Genomic DNA, 12,484 nt, shown 5'->3' with positions numbered 1-12,484 from the left:
TGACTTGCTAGTCCCACGTTTATTCCAAAGGCAGCTCTGCAACACTTACAATCTTTTCTCTAACGTGAAGGACAGGGCAGGGAGTTGGCGTGGCTGAGTCCTAATCTTGGCATCACCCCTAACCTGCTGCAGAACCTTCCTCTGTTGAGTCTGTGTGTGTCCCATGGAGCAAATGCTTCCTCCCGCCTTCACACAGGGTGCCTGCAAGTCCAGGGAGCTCTTAGCCGGGAGCTTACTATCTACCCTCAATTCTGAGCAGGGATACGAGGCATTGTTTTTTCTTTTTTCTTTTATTTGGGTTAGAATTTTTGAAGACCTAGGGTTAGAGAAAAGGAGTTCCCCACAGAGGGGTGGAGAAGGAGCCTTTGATCCAGGTAAGGTGTCCAGAGTGTTTAAGGTGGAGCTGTTGAGGACTGTGCAGCAACTGCGGGGGAGAGCTGGCCTTCTGTGAGTGGACGCCAAGCTTTTAGGCTACTCTGAGGCTGATTTGAGAACCGAAAGCAAAAACACTGGTGTTATTAGGGTTGGAAAATCCTCTCTCTGATCCATGCTTAAATACCTCTTCAACCAGCTTATCTGTTGATGCATGAAATGCCAAAGTGGAAGATTCAGTTCCTTGGGCTAAAGTGTTGATATCTGATTAATAAAATATCAATTCTAATAAGCATATTTTTTCACATTTTATCATTTCTGAAACTGAGATGGTCTTACAATTGTAAGCATGTTCTAGTTTGAGTGGCAGTGTTTTTTCTTAGTGCTACATAACGAATGGTCTCTTACAAAGGATGATGCCTTAGACCCTCACCCAGAGCTGTGGGCAGAGTAGGGCTGGGCCTTCAGTCTCACAGTCTGTCTTACCTGTCCCGCCACCTCAGCAGAAGGGAGTTTCCATCTTGCCTAGGGGGTAGGGTCTCAGAGTTCTGGGTACATGAAACTTCAGGGGTCGGGCGTCCTGTCCAGAGAAAAGTGCCCATGGACATCCTCAATTCTGTTCCATACAGGCCCCACCCAAAGTGGTCCTTTGGCTCTGAGCTCTGCTCTTTGGTTTTGTTTTTAGGCTGTTGTGTACTCTTGTGGAGCCAGAGTTGGATTCTTCCAAGGAGATATTCGGCTGCTGCCTGATGACATGAAGACCCTGAAGCCCACCGTCTTTCCCGCGGTTCCCCGACTCCTTAACAGGGTCTATGATAAGGTGCTAACCTTGCTTCTGTTGGGCTGGCCCTGAGCTGCCGGAGCTGTCTGGGGCTTAGGCCTGACTAAAGCTCTTAGGAACTCTATGTTACTAAGAAACATGCTCCACTTCTACCCCCAACCCCTACCAGCATCCACTTATAGCCACACGTACAAGTGCAGCCATGAAAAACCATAACAGGTGAAACTCCCTTTCCTCTGGATGAGATTACTTGGATGTGATCTGGAGAAAGAGATTAATTCAGAGAGTTGGGGAGCCCCTCAAAATTCAGCTGACTTACTGGTAAATTGTTACTCTGATTTCATAACACTTACTGGTTTAGTGTGCTTCTTGCTGAGGTGCCAGGCCCCACGGTAAATATTTCATATGCGTTCCATCATTTAATTTCTACAAAAGCCCAGGAAATCATGCCAACACTTATAATCCCTTACAGATGAGGAGACTGAACCTTGGAGGTTAAATAACTTGCCCAGGGTCAGATCTAATAAGGAGTCGGGCCAGAATCCCACTGCCACATAGCAGTTTTAGCTGTCATTGATCACTGCTCTGTTCTTCATTAAGGTTGGCAAAATGGTGATTTTTCTAATCCAAGCATTTCTCTTGCCTTCATTAGCTGAGATTCTTCCATAAAGGCGTGAAAATTATTTGATTTTTTCCTTTATCAGTCTTCAAAATAATGAACTGGTACCCCAGTGATCTTCAAAAATGGCCAGTGGGATGTTTTCTTTGTAATGTTATGATACTACATACATACATATGATACTGAATCAAAAGTCCTAACAGTGGTACCCAATCAGCTGTTTAATCAGTACTCCCAGGTAACTTTACTATAGATAGATGCTGACTACCTTTTGAGGACATGCTATCTGAGTTGTCAAGGTTGTTTGCTAAGGACAAGGAATTTGGAGGAGCTGGAGCTCTGTGTGTATGTACTAAGTTCGCTTATTTCTTTTATTTATTTATTTATTTTTTTGCGGTACACGGGCCTCTCACTGTCGTGCCGTCTCCCGTTGTGAAGCACAGGCTCTGGATGTGCAGGCTCAGCGGCCATGGCTCACGGGCCCAGCCGCTCCACGGCATGTGGGATCTTCCTGGGCTGGGGCACGAACCCGCATCCCCTGCATCGGCAGGCGGACTCTCAACCACTGCGCCACCAGGGAAGCCCCACTTCTTTCTTAGTGTGGGCTCATCATTATTCAGCACACCAGTGCATGAATAAGAGCCTCTCTCTTCTGAAGCTAGGAGGCACTATGTCTTGCTCACTGATGAATGGCCTTGGTGAGTATCTCCAGTAGGTTTCCAACTAAGAGGAGCTGTCACTCTGCAGGTACAAAATGAAGCCAAGACACCCTTGAAGAAGTTCTTGTTGAACTTGGCTGTTGCCAGTAAATTCAGTGAAGTGAAAAAGGGTATCATCAGACGCAACAGTTTCTGGGACAAGCTCGTGTTTGCAAAGATCCAGGTACGTTGGGTAGATTATGGATGGAGCCAGGTAAGTATCTGGGCTGCCCACTGACTCAGCACACTCTGCTTTTCCTTTGATGGTCAAGCATCTCTTTAACTGGAGAGCCTTCTGCACTTTCTGTGTTCACTCACCTTTTGAGATCTCTCCTGGACAACTTTGTCACTAAAGGGATTTGGTCAAAAAGCAGAAAGTGGATTTTTCTTAGGTTCTAGCACTCTCATTCTCTTAGGTGGTCTGTTGAGGTTGTAGGTAATTTGAAGGGCCCAAGAATACAAATTATCTGAGGAAAAAAAAACAACTGCAGGTCTGGTCCCAGCTATGGATGGTGGTGACAGTAATAGCTAACATTATAAGTTCTTTTCTACAATGCTGGACCCTATTCTAAGTGCTCCGTAAATTAACGAGTTTAATTCTCATGACAACACCAGGTAGGTAGGCTGTCCTACCCATTTTGCAACACAGGAAACTGAAGCAAAGGGAATAGTCTTCAGCAGGTCTTTTGTGTCTATTAAACAGGAAAGCCTGGGCGGGAAGGTTCGTTTCATGGTCACCGGAGCTGCCCCCATCTCCTCTCCCGTCTTGACGTTCCTCCGGGCAGCAATGGGATGTCCGGTAAGCCGAGCACCTTTTTTTTGATGATAGCTTATTTCACTTTTGCACAAATAAAGCTCACTATTTAAATAAAAATGAAAACACAGACGAAAAGTACCACAGAGAAAGTCAGCCAAAATCTCAAAATCAAGTGAAAATACCCTTCCAGTCACCTCTGAATGCACCTGTGTACAGAAACCTTTACACAAATGGCATCAGTACTAACAAAATTTTGCCATTTGCAGCAACATGAATGGACTTGGAGTGCATTATGCTAAGTGAAATAAATCAGACAGAGAAACACAAATACTGTGTGATATCACTTACACGTGGAATCTGAAAAAATACAACAAACTAGTCAATATAACAAAAAAAGCAGCAGACTCACAGATATAGAGAACAAACTAGTGCTTACCAGTGGGGAGAGGGGGAGGGGCAAGATAAGGGTAGGGGAATAAGAGGTACAAACTATTAGGTATAAGGTAAGCTACAAGGATATATTGTACAACACGGGGAATATATCCAATATTTTATAACTATAAATGGAGTATAACCTTTAAAAAACAGCATCAGTGGGCTTCCCTGGTGGCGCAGTGGTTGAGAGTCCGCCTGCCGATGCAGGGGACACGGGTTCATGCCCCGGTCCGGGAAGATCCCACATGCTGCGGAGAGGCTGGGCCCGTGAGCCAAGGCCGCTGAGCCTGCGCGTCCGGAGCCTGTGCTCCGCAACGGGAGCGGCCACGGCAGTGAGAGGCCCGTGTACCGCAAAACAAACAAACAAACAAAAAAAACAGCATCAGTGTTCTAAAATACTTATTAAACAGTGCCTCATTAACATTGCTCCTTGTCAAATAAACATCATTTTAATGGTTTTGTAATAGTTTATTGAACGTACCCAAATAAGTAATCTCCTATTGATGGACACTAGAGTTGTTCACCACTTTTTTTTGTTATTATAATCAAGTGATAAGGATACTTGTGTATATTTATGCAATTATCAATTTAGGATAAATCCTTACGAGTGGGGATTATTGGGTCAAAGTATATGGGTTTTTTACATGTTAATGTAGATTTTCACACTTCCCTCCAGAAAGGTCTTGTCTTTTTTATGCATTAATGCAAATAATGCACAAGTCCTGATATCCCCATATTCTTGCTAGTGCTTTTTCAGTCATTTAAATCTTAGCCAATGAGAGACATGAAAAATCTTGTTGCAACTTTGTTTCTTTTATTAACACTAAACATCTTTTCTACTGCTTATGGGCACTTGTATTTCTTTCATGAATTACTCGATTACTTCCTTATAGAAAAATGAGCAAAGGATAATTTGGTTCTCTTTCACCTTGCTTCCTAGGAGTTCTTCGTATGGTCATAAAATCAATCTTTGTTGTGTTAGAAATATTTTTCCTAGTCTCACCTTTTTGCACTGTGTTTTGCTATATAAAAGTTTCAAATGTGTATGTAGTCAGTCACCTTTTCTATGTGGCTTTGTAATTGTTTAGACAGGCCTCCTAACCCTCAATATTGCATAAATCTGTTTTCGTCCAGATTTTCTGGTAGCCTTACGGTTTTACTTTTTTCCAAGTAAGTCTCTGCTCCACCTGGAATTTAGTAAATGGGCTTGAGTACAGATATAGTCTCATATTTGTTTTTCCACAAACGGCTAAGTAGTTCATTCATTCGGCCAACATGCACAACATGAATGAAACAACGGCCTAAAAGAGAAAAACAAATACTGTATGCTAACACATGTATATGGAATCTAAAAAAAAAAAAAGGGTTCTGATGAACCTAGGGGAAGGACAGGAATAAAGACGCAGACGTAGAGAAAGTACTTGAGGACACGGAGAGGGGGAAGGGTAAGCTGGGACAAAGTGAGAGAGTGGCATGGACATATATACACTACCAAATGTAAAATAGATAGCTAGTGGGAAGCAGCCACATAGCTCAGGGAGATCAGCTCGGTGCTGTGTGACCACCTAGAGGGATGGGATAGGGAGGGAGGGAGGGAGATGCAAGAGGGAGGGGATATGGGGATATATGTATACATATAGCTGATTCACTTTGTTATACAGCAGAAACTAACACACCATTGTAAACCAATTATACTCCAGTAAAGATGTTAAAAAAAAAAAAAAAGGTTCTGAATTGATGCCAAGGTCAGAGTTCCTCTGGTCTTTCAAACTAGCATCCTCCTGGCGAGTCTTAATACCTTCCTTTCCCTCAGCTCCTAAAACCAATAGGTAAGAAGGTCCTATTGCCACAGCCCTCCCAGAAATGCCTTCCTCTCCTTCTCCACCAGCTCTGCCTATGACAGGCCATAGCCCCACTGCAGCCCATGCTCTTAGGTCCCCACATCCCCTCTCCAGTCAAGATTATCCTTTATACCAGGAGTGGGTAAACTGCAGCACAAGCTAAATCTGGCCCGTTGCCTGTATTTATAAGTAAAATTTCAGTGGAACACATCCATACCCACTTATTTACATATCGTCTACTGCTGCTTTGGTGCTACACTGGCAGAGTTAAGTCGTTGAAATAGAGACCAAGTGGCTCACAAAGTCAAAAATATTCACTATCTGGTTCTATATACAAAGTTTGCCAACCCGTTCCATACCACAGCTATTTCCCTTAAAAAATGCTACTCACTTTCTTCAGCTCCTTCAGTAGCACTCCATTGCCTTGGTTCAAGTCTGGTTGCCATTGGGTTGCCCATCACTCGATGAATAACTTGCTTTTTTCCATCAGCCTGAAATGCCATATTTCCCAAAGTATAGTATGTTTCCATACTTTGGTCTATTTCTGGACCCTTTTGGTTTTTGAGTGAATCCACAGTTGTAAAGATTTAGCAGTTCAGGCATAAATTCAAGGTATTAGGACACTAAGTGTCCTCCAACTCTCAGAGACCTTGCTTTCCTCATGTCTTACCATAGGGCATGGCCAGCTTCTGCTTTATCTTGAGTAAGTCTCAAAGCCCTTCTTTGGTTTGCACAGGTCTATGAAGCTTATGGTCAAACAGAATGCACTGCTGGCTGTACAATTACATCGCCTGGGGATTGGCAATCAGGTAGGTTCTTTGTCAACTGGGCCGGAGGCTCAGTGGTTGGGAGGAGTTCTAGATGAACTAGGATGCAGGCGTTTAGATAACCTCAGTGCTGTGGATGAATGTGGCAGATGCCAAACCTAAGCTTTGGTCCAGGGCTTCCTATCTTGGCTCTCCAGCACTGGTGCCAGATGACTTTTCAGTTTTATTCTTTTAGAGTCAATCCATAAATATCTCTGAAATACGGCTGGAATTTTCACCGTTTCACGGTATCCTGGCTGATTCAGTATGGTGTGTTTTAGGCCACGTTGGAGTCCCCATTGCTTGCAATCATGTGAAGCTGGAAGATGTGGCTGATATGAACTACTTTGCAGTGAACAATGAAGGAGAGGTGGGTAGGCTGTGCCGGGCAGTCATTTTCAGACAATCATAGTGGGGATGTGTGCATCAGAAAAAGCACACAATTGTGAGCAGGTTTGTGTTTGATTCTGTTCAGAATTTTAGCAAGGAATTCAGTGTCTCTGAGCCTAACTTTCCAGTCCCCACAATGGGGATTAAAATCTGGTGCTCTTCATACATTAGTGGAAAGCATCAAATGATTCAAGGTGGTAGGAAAGTAGGTGTTTTGCAGCAGCCTTTGCTATTGTCACCACCTTGTACCATCTTATGTGCAGATCTGCATCAAGGGTACCAATGTGTTCAAGGGATACCTGAAGGACCCTCAGAAGACAGAGGAAGCCTTGGACAAGGATGGCTGGCTTCACACAGGAGACATTGGTCGCTGGCTCCCGGTGGGTGTTGCTTCAAAACTTCTGGGAGTCCCTACAGAGGAAAATTAGGTGACTTTTCCAAAGAAGGAGTGTAGTAGTCTATTTTGTTGTTGTTGTTGTGATTTTTACTTTTATTGAGGAAGAAGCTGTGATAACTCCATGGGCCTATAGTGTTTGCCTTTTATGAGTTTCAAAGGGATGTTTCTTTCCACTTATATATGGAGACATATCAAAACAAGGATGCAGGATTTCTAAACAAGGTGGATGCAGAGGCTAGTTTTTGCCCCTCGGTGACCTTCACAGCCTCTCTTGGTGGAAGACACTGAGACTTTTTAAAAGCATAGCTTGCTAACAATTGGCAGTAAGTAGTCTCTGTCAACCCCCTCTGTTTTCCTAAGAGAGGAAATTAAGGCATGGTAATGATGGAGCCTTAAACCCCTGTGGAGGATATTCCAAGAGCTTTCCTCTCTGGAAGGTTTTCGTCTACTATGTGCTGGGGGAGCAGGAATGTAACCAGATTTAAAACTCCCTTCTTGCTCAATATTCTCAAGATTTAAGTGATATTCAAGGAATATTTGACAACAGATCTCTAAGAACACTGGTCCTAATGATGTATTTCATAGATTTGGGTCTAGTGGTATTTTGCTAACAGATCTGTTTCTGTATAACGAGTTCTCAGTTCTAATAAGCCTACAACGTAGGCAACAGATGTGTCCGCCCACTGGAGTTGTAAAGGGCTGAGCCTTATTAATCACTTTCAGATAATGTCTGTTAGGCTGAATTGATGGCTAATTTCTTGAGTCGGCCTTGTTAATGGTTCCAAGGTTGGTTCAGTCTGCTGCGCTGTTCAGGGTGTGATCATGTGGACTGTATTTGCCACTTGTCCCAATTCTATAATTCAAATCCCTAAAACCAATTAGCCCAGAGAAATGAAGCTGCAAATGACCTCTGGTGGCTGGTCAGAGAGCCCTCCCCAGCTCTGCTTCTGTCCTAACAAGCACAATTACTGACTTGCTTGATTAGCGGTGGCACAGTAGAGCTGTATAGCCTGCTCCCGGATCTAACAGGAGGGATACAGAAAAGGGAGTCAAGGAGGGGGAGAGCTAATTCAAAAGTCTTAAAAAAGATAACACCTTCCCTATTCCTGAGAGTTCTGGAAAAGGAGTAATTGGAAATTAAGTTGTTAGAAATTCAGAGCTGCAAAATTTCTTCGTTGGATGAGGCAACCATTTACACAATGCCAGTGGGTCCGAGGGACGTTTTCCAAGACTGCCCACTGACTCTTCAAAGACACACGCAGTATAGACAGGTTTTGAAGAAAGCTGCCTTCCTCCCCTTTCCCCAAAGCCAAAAAAGAGAAATGAAAGATTGCCCAAAGGTCAATGGAGAGGTCAAGTTTAAAGAAGGAAGATTACCTCTGACTTCACCTCTCTCTTCACTGACATCACTCAATAGGGCTCAGAAACACTGATGGTGTTATCTCTGTCTCCTGCAGAATGGAACTCTGAAGGTCATCGACCGAAAAAAGAACATTTTCAAGCTGGCCCAAGGAGAATACATTGCTCCAGAGAAGATAGAAGATATCTACATCAGGAGTAGCCTGGTGTCGCAAATTTTTGTACATGGGGAAAGCTTATGGGTAATATATATTGTCTTAACAGCAGCCAGTTTCAGGCACAGACCATGCCAACTTCCATAGCTAAAGGAAATCTGTACAGGTAGATTTAGGATGAGAAGATCTGAGCTTATAAAACTAGAGAAATGAAGCCACACTCCAAACCTCAAATAAGGCACTATAAATGAAAAAAAAATTCTTTGAAACTATGATAGACTCTGTAAACAAGTCAGTAGAACTGTTAAAACAGTTATACTAAAGGGTAGCCATTCACCAGAAGAGCCCCATGGTGCACTTCGTTTCCACTACAATAGGAGTTCTTCTGGCACAAACTGTCTTATATATACTGCACTTGAACTTAGCTTCTTGGGAGTGGGGGAGGATTGATAGGGACAGGCCAGAGATGCTTTAAGCTTAATGTTGAGCTCCACTTCTATTCATGTTTGAATAGAACAGTTTTGTAGAGATGTTGAGTGGGAAAATGCGATCAGAGTTCCATGAGGGTTTGAAATATATGGTGAGGGAACTGTAGGACGCCAGCACTGAATTTCAGGGCTTGGGAACAATCATGCATTCTGAGGTAACGCTTTCTTTCCCCACTGGGGGGCAGTGCTGCGCTAGTTCACATGCCTGTTTCCTTTCCAGTCATTCCTAGTGGGAGTGGTGGTTCCCGACCCAGATGTGCTTCCCTCATTTGCAGCCAAACTTGGGGTGAAGGGCTCTTTTGAAGAACTGTGCCAAAACCAAGTAAGTCTCACTCAGAAAAGCCTATGCCCACCCATGGGCCCGTCGTGGGAGGGGGAGGCCTCCCCAGCTTGGGCACCCACAGCTTCCTAGAGCCTCCTCTCTGGAAGAACAGACCCTTGCTGGGCGTGGACTGACTGCTTTTTTATTAGACTGGAAGAGAGGATGGGGAGTTTAAAGACAACAACCAAAATCCCTATTCTTTTTATAGTAGCATGTGCATTGTGGAAAAAATAACTGGAAAATGGGGAATTAAATAATGCCATCCAGAGAAAACGCCTGCTACCATTTAGATGTTTTTTCTTCCCATGACTTACTTTCTTTGAGCAACATTTAGGTATCACATGTGCTTGCACATACCCCCATATCCTGCTTTGATCCTGACGAGCTTAGCAGGCATTTTGAATTGGTTCATGCTCAGCCCTTCCTTTAGGCTCTTTTTCAACAGCCATGCTCTGAGCTATGTTTTACATTCCTAGGTTATAAAGGAAGCCATTTTACGAGACTTGCATAAAACCGGGACAGAAGGTGGCCTTAAATCCTTTGAACAGGTATGTACGACTCGTGTTATCCTGGTCTCTCATGTTGTAAAGTTTTAAAGTTCGCATTTATAATGGGGTTTAACATTTAAAAGTACAGTTTCCAAGGAACTGATTTTAGAGGTACTATTAGCCCATTAATGACACTGACCTTTGCATTTACCTGTCCAGCCCCTTCATGCTGTTCATTATTCCTCCTCCTTCTCCACTCATGTCTTTCCCAAATTATTAGTGTGTGAGAATGGGCATGTGTTACCTTTCTCTTTACCCTCCCACTTCATCAACGCCAGTTTTATAAGGGGAAATATTCTTTAAGCGTCTTCACGTAGCATTTAGAGGGCTCTGCGGAACGGTCCACACCACTATTAAACACGTGTGTACGTGTGCATCTTCTCTTCCAGGTCAAACGCATCTATCTTCATCCAGAGCCATTTTCCATTGAAAATGGGCTCTTGACACCAACCTTGAAAGCAAAGAGGGGAGAGCTTGCCAAATACTTTCGGACTCAAATCAACAGTCTGTACGAGAAAACCCAGGAGTAGGTTAAGGTACTTACGGCGGCGAGGGGCTCAGAGGTAGCCTGCCTTGTGGGAATATGGATTAAAAACTAATCTTACATTCATTTTTTTTGTCTTTCCTCCTGTCTGTTGTTGTAGCTACCTACTAAATTATAAAACCATAGTTTTGGGCTTCCCAGGTGGCCCAGTGGTTGAGAGTCCGCCTGCCGATGCAGGGGACACGGGTTCGTGCCCCGGTCTGGGAAGATCCCACGTGCCGCGGAGCGGCTGGGCCTGTGAGCCATGGCCGCTGAGCCTGCGCGTCCGGAGCCTGTGCTCCGCAACGGGACAGGCCACAATAGTGAGAGGCCCACGTACCGCAAAAAAACCAAAAACAAAAACCATAGTTTCAGGGCTTTTTAAAAATATTAAGTGAGAGAACTTACCATGTGGAAGCTTAGCCTTGAACTAAGTAACTCTTGTCCTTCCCATCTTAAATGTTGCTGACATTTAGGGCTACTTCTATCAAGATACCTTTCTTCAAGGTCCATTTGTATCTTTGTTCCTTCCTTGTGATCTCCAACCTTTATAAGTGATAACTAGTTCAAGGGCCAAAGTGACCCTTTGGGAATTCTTCCGTGTTTTCTAGTAAACCTAAATTGTTGGCAGTCTCAACATTTAGGCCTTCCAGTGTTCAAATTAAGAGAACTTTAAGTTCTGAAAAGCTGTTTATAATTCATGTTTCCTAACCAGTCCACAAAACCACTAACGTTGAGTTTTCAGCTATCACAATATTAATTAATCATATCTGTGAGACAAATTTCTTCTTTGTACTTCTGTGTCCACTGAAGTTTGTATCCAGAAGGGAAAACTTTGATCACTGAGCATTTCCTAAACCCTGTAGTTTCTCTGACTTGGGAGAATTTAAAACTGGGCCTATGATATTTTGTCCAAAAAGTATGTTCTAAAAGTGTTTTCTGCAGTATACCTGGTAACTGAACCTCTTCCCGACAGTTTGCTGCTGAGCTGGAAGCTGTGGGGGAAGGAGCTGAAACTCATGTCAAGTGCACTTTTCCAGTAAATGAAGCAAGCACTGAGTAACAACCTCCTGAACTGGGAATGAAGACCTATGGGCAAGCATGAAGCCTGCACAACAGGCTTACCTTCTGGGAAGGAACTGACTGATCTTTCCTCCCCTGACTCAGTTCCTGCTGTACCTTACACCCCTTCAACACATGCTGCTTCCACTTGTAAATGTTAAGCATTCAGAATAAACCACTGCAGATAGCTTAAGCTGTGGTGTGTGTTTCCCCACAGACCGTGATGAGAACCAGCCTCAGACAGGACCCCTTAACAATCATGTAAGCTAGTGGCTCTCAAACTTGGCTACACACTAGAGTTACCTGGGAGTTTAAAAAGATATTGAGGCCTGCGTGACACTTAAGGGATTCTGACTAACATGGTCAGGGGTACAGCCTGGGCATCAGGATTTTTAAAAGGTCCCCAGGTGATTCTAGAATGCCACCAGGTTTGATAGTTACGTTGAAAACCAGGCCTTCTTATCCCACAGCTGTGAATAATAAAATAAATACCAGTCGAACCCTAACTCCAACTGAGCACAATTCATGTTCTTTCTCCTTTATCATCCAAGTAGTCTTGAACAGTGTTCCTTTCTGGTCTCTCACCGGAATTAAGGAGAATGTTCCTGGATGGTCTTTCTAGACCCTGAGCCCAGAAGAGCTGAGGAAACGTCTATTCTTGGATATTTGAAACAGAAGGGCAGGCAGGAATTAACTTCCCTCCATGTCTAACTCCCACTGTCTCCCTGACCTCCTCTCGCACACCCCCTTCACTCATTCCAACTGCACTACACTGGCTGCCTTCCTGTCCTCAAACATGCCAGCCACGTTCCAGCCTGTTGTTCTGCCTAAAATGCAGATACTCCCAGAGACGTGTGATCTGTCCCCTCATCCGCTTTAAATGTCACCTCCATCAGACTGTCCCACCTGCTTTCTTCATAATATATGACTC

The 12,484-nt window shown here is 43.8% G+C and overlaps 1 protein-coding gene across 4 annotated transcripts in view; it reads left to right on the top strand.

Moving 5' to 3' along the window:
* Positions 1 to 12,059, top strand: part of ACSL5 (acyl-CoA synthetase long chain family member 5) — a 44,824-nt gene extending 32,765 nt beyond the window's left edge. For all 4 annotated transcript variants that reach the window (XM_081240467.1, XM_081240468.1, XM_081240470.1 and 1 more), the window contains exons 12-22: positions 1,058 to 1,192; positions 2,520 to 2,654; positions 3,174 to 3,269; positions 6,240 to 6,312; positions 6,591 to 6,679; positions 6,963 to 7,079; positions 8,554 to 8,697; positions 9,319 to 9,420; positions 9,897 to 9,968; positions 10,358 to 10,504; positions 11,468 to 12,059. In XM_081240467.1, coding sequence (XP_081096593.1) covers positions 1,058 to 1,192; positions 2,520 to 2,654; positions 3,174 to 3,269; positions 6,240 to 6,312; positions 6,591 to 6,679; positions 6,963 to 7,079; positions 8,554 to 8,697; positions 9,319 to 9,420; positions 9,897 to 9,968; positions 10,358 to 10,498 — 1,104 coding nt within the window. In that variant the 3' untranslated portion in view covers positions 10,499 to 10,504; positions 11,468 to 12,059. The remainder of the gene's footprint in view (positions 1 to 1,057; positions 1,193 to 2,519; positions 2,655 to 3,173; positions 3,270 to 6,239; positions 6,313 to 6,590; positions 6,680 to 6,962; positions 7,080 to 8,553; positions 8,698 to 9,318; positions 9,421 to 9,896; positions 9,969 to 10,357; positions 10,505 to 11,467) is intronic.
* Positions 12,060 to 12,484: the final 425 nt, after the last annotated feature.

The sequence above is a fragment of the Mesoplodon bidens genome (assembly GCF_964165515.1).
Source record: "Mesoplodon bidens genome assembly, chromosome: 1".
Lineage (NCBI taxonomy): Eukaryota > Metazoa > Chordata > Mammalia > Artiodactyla > Ziphiidae > Mesoplodon > Mesoplodon bidens.
This window is presented reverse-complemented; position numbering and strand designations above follow the sequence as displayed.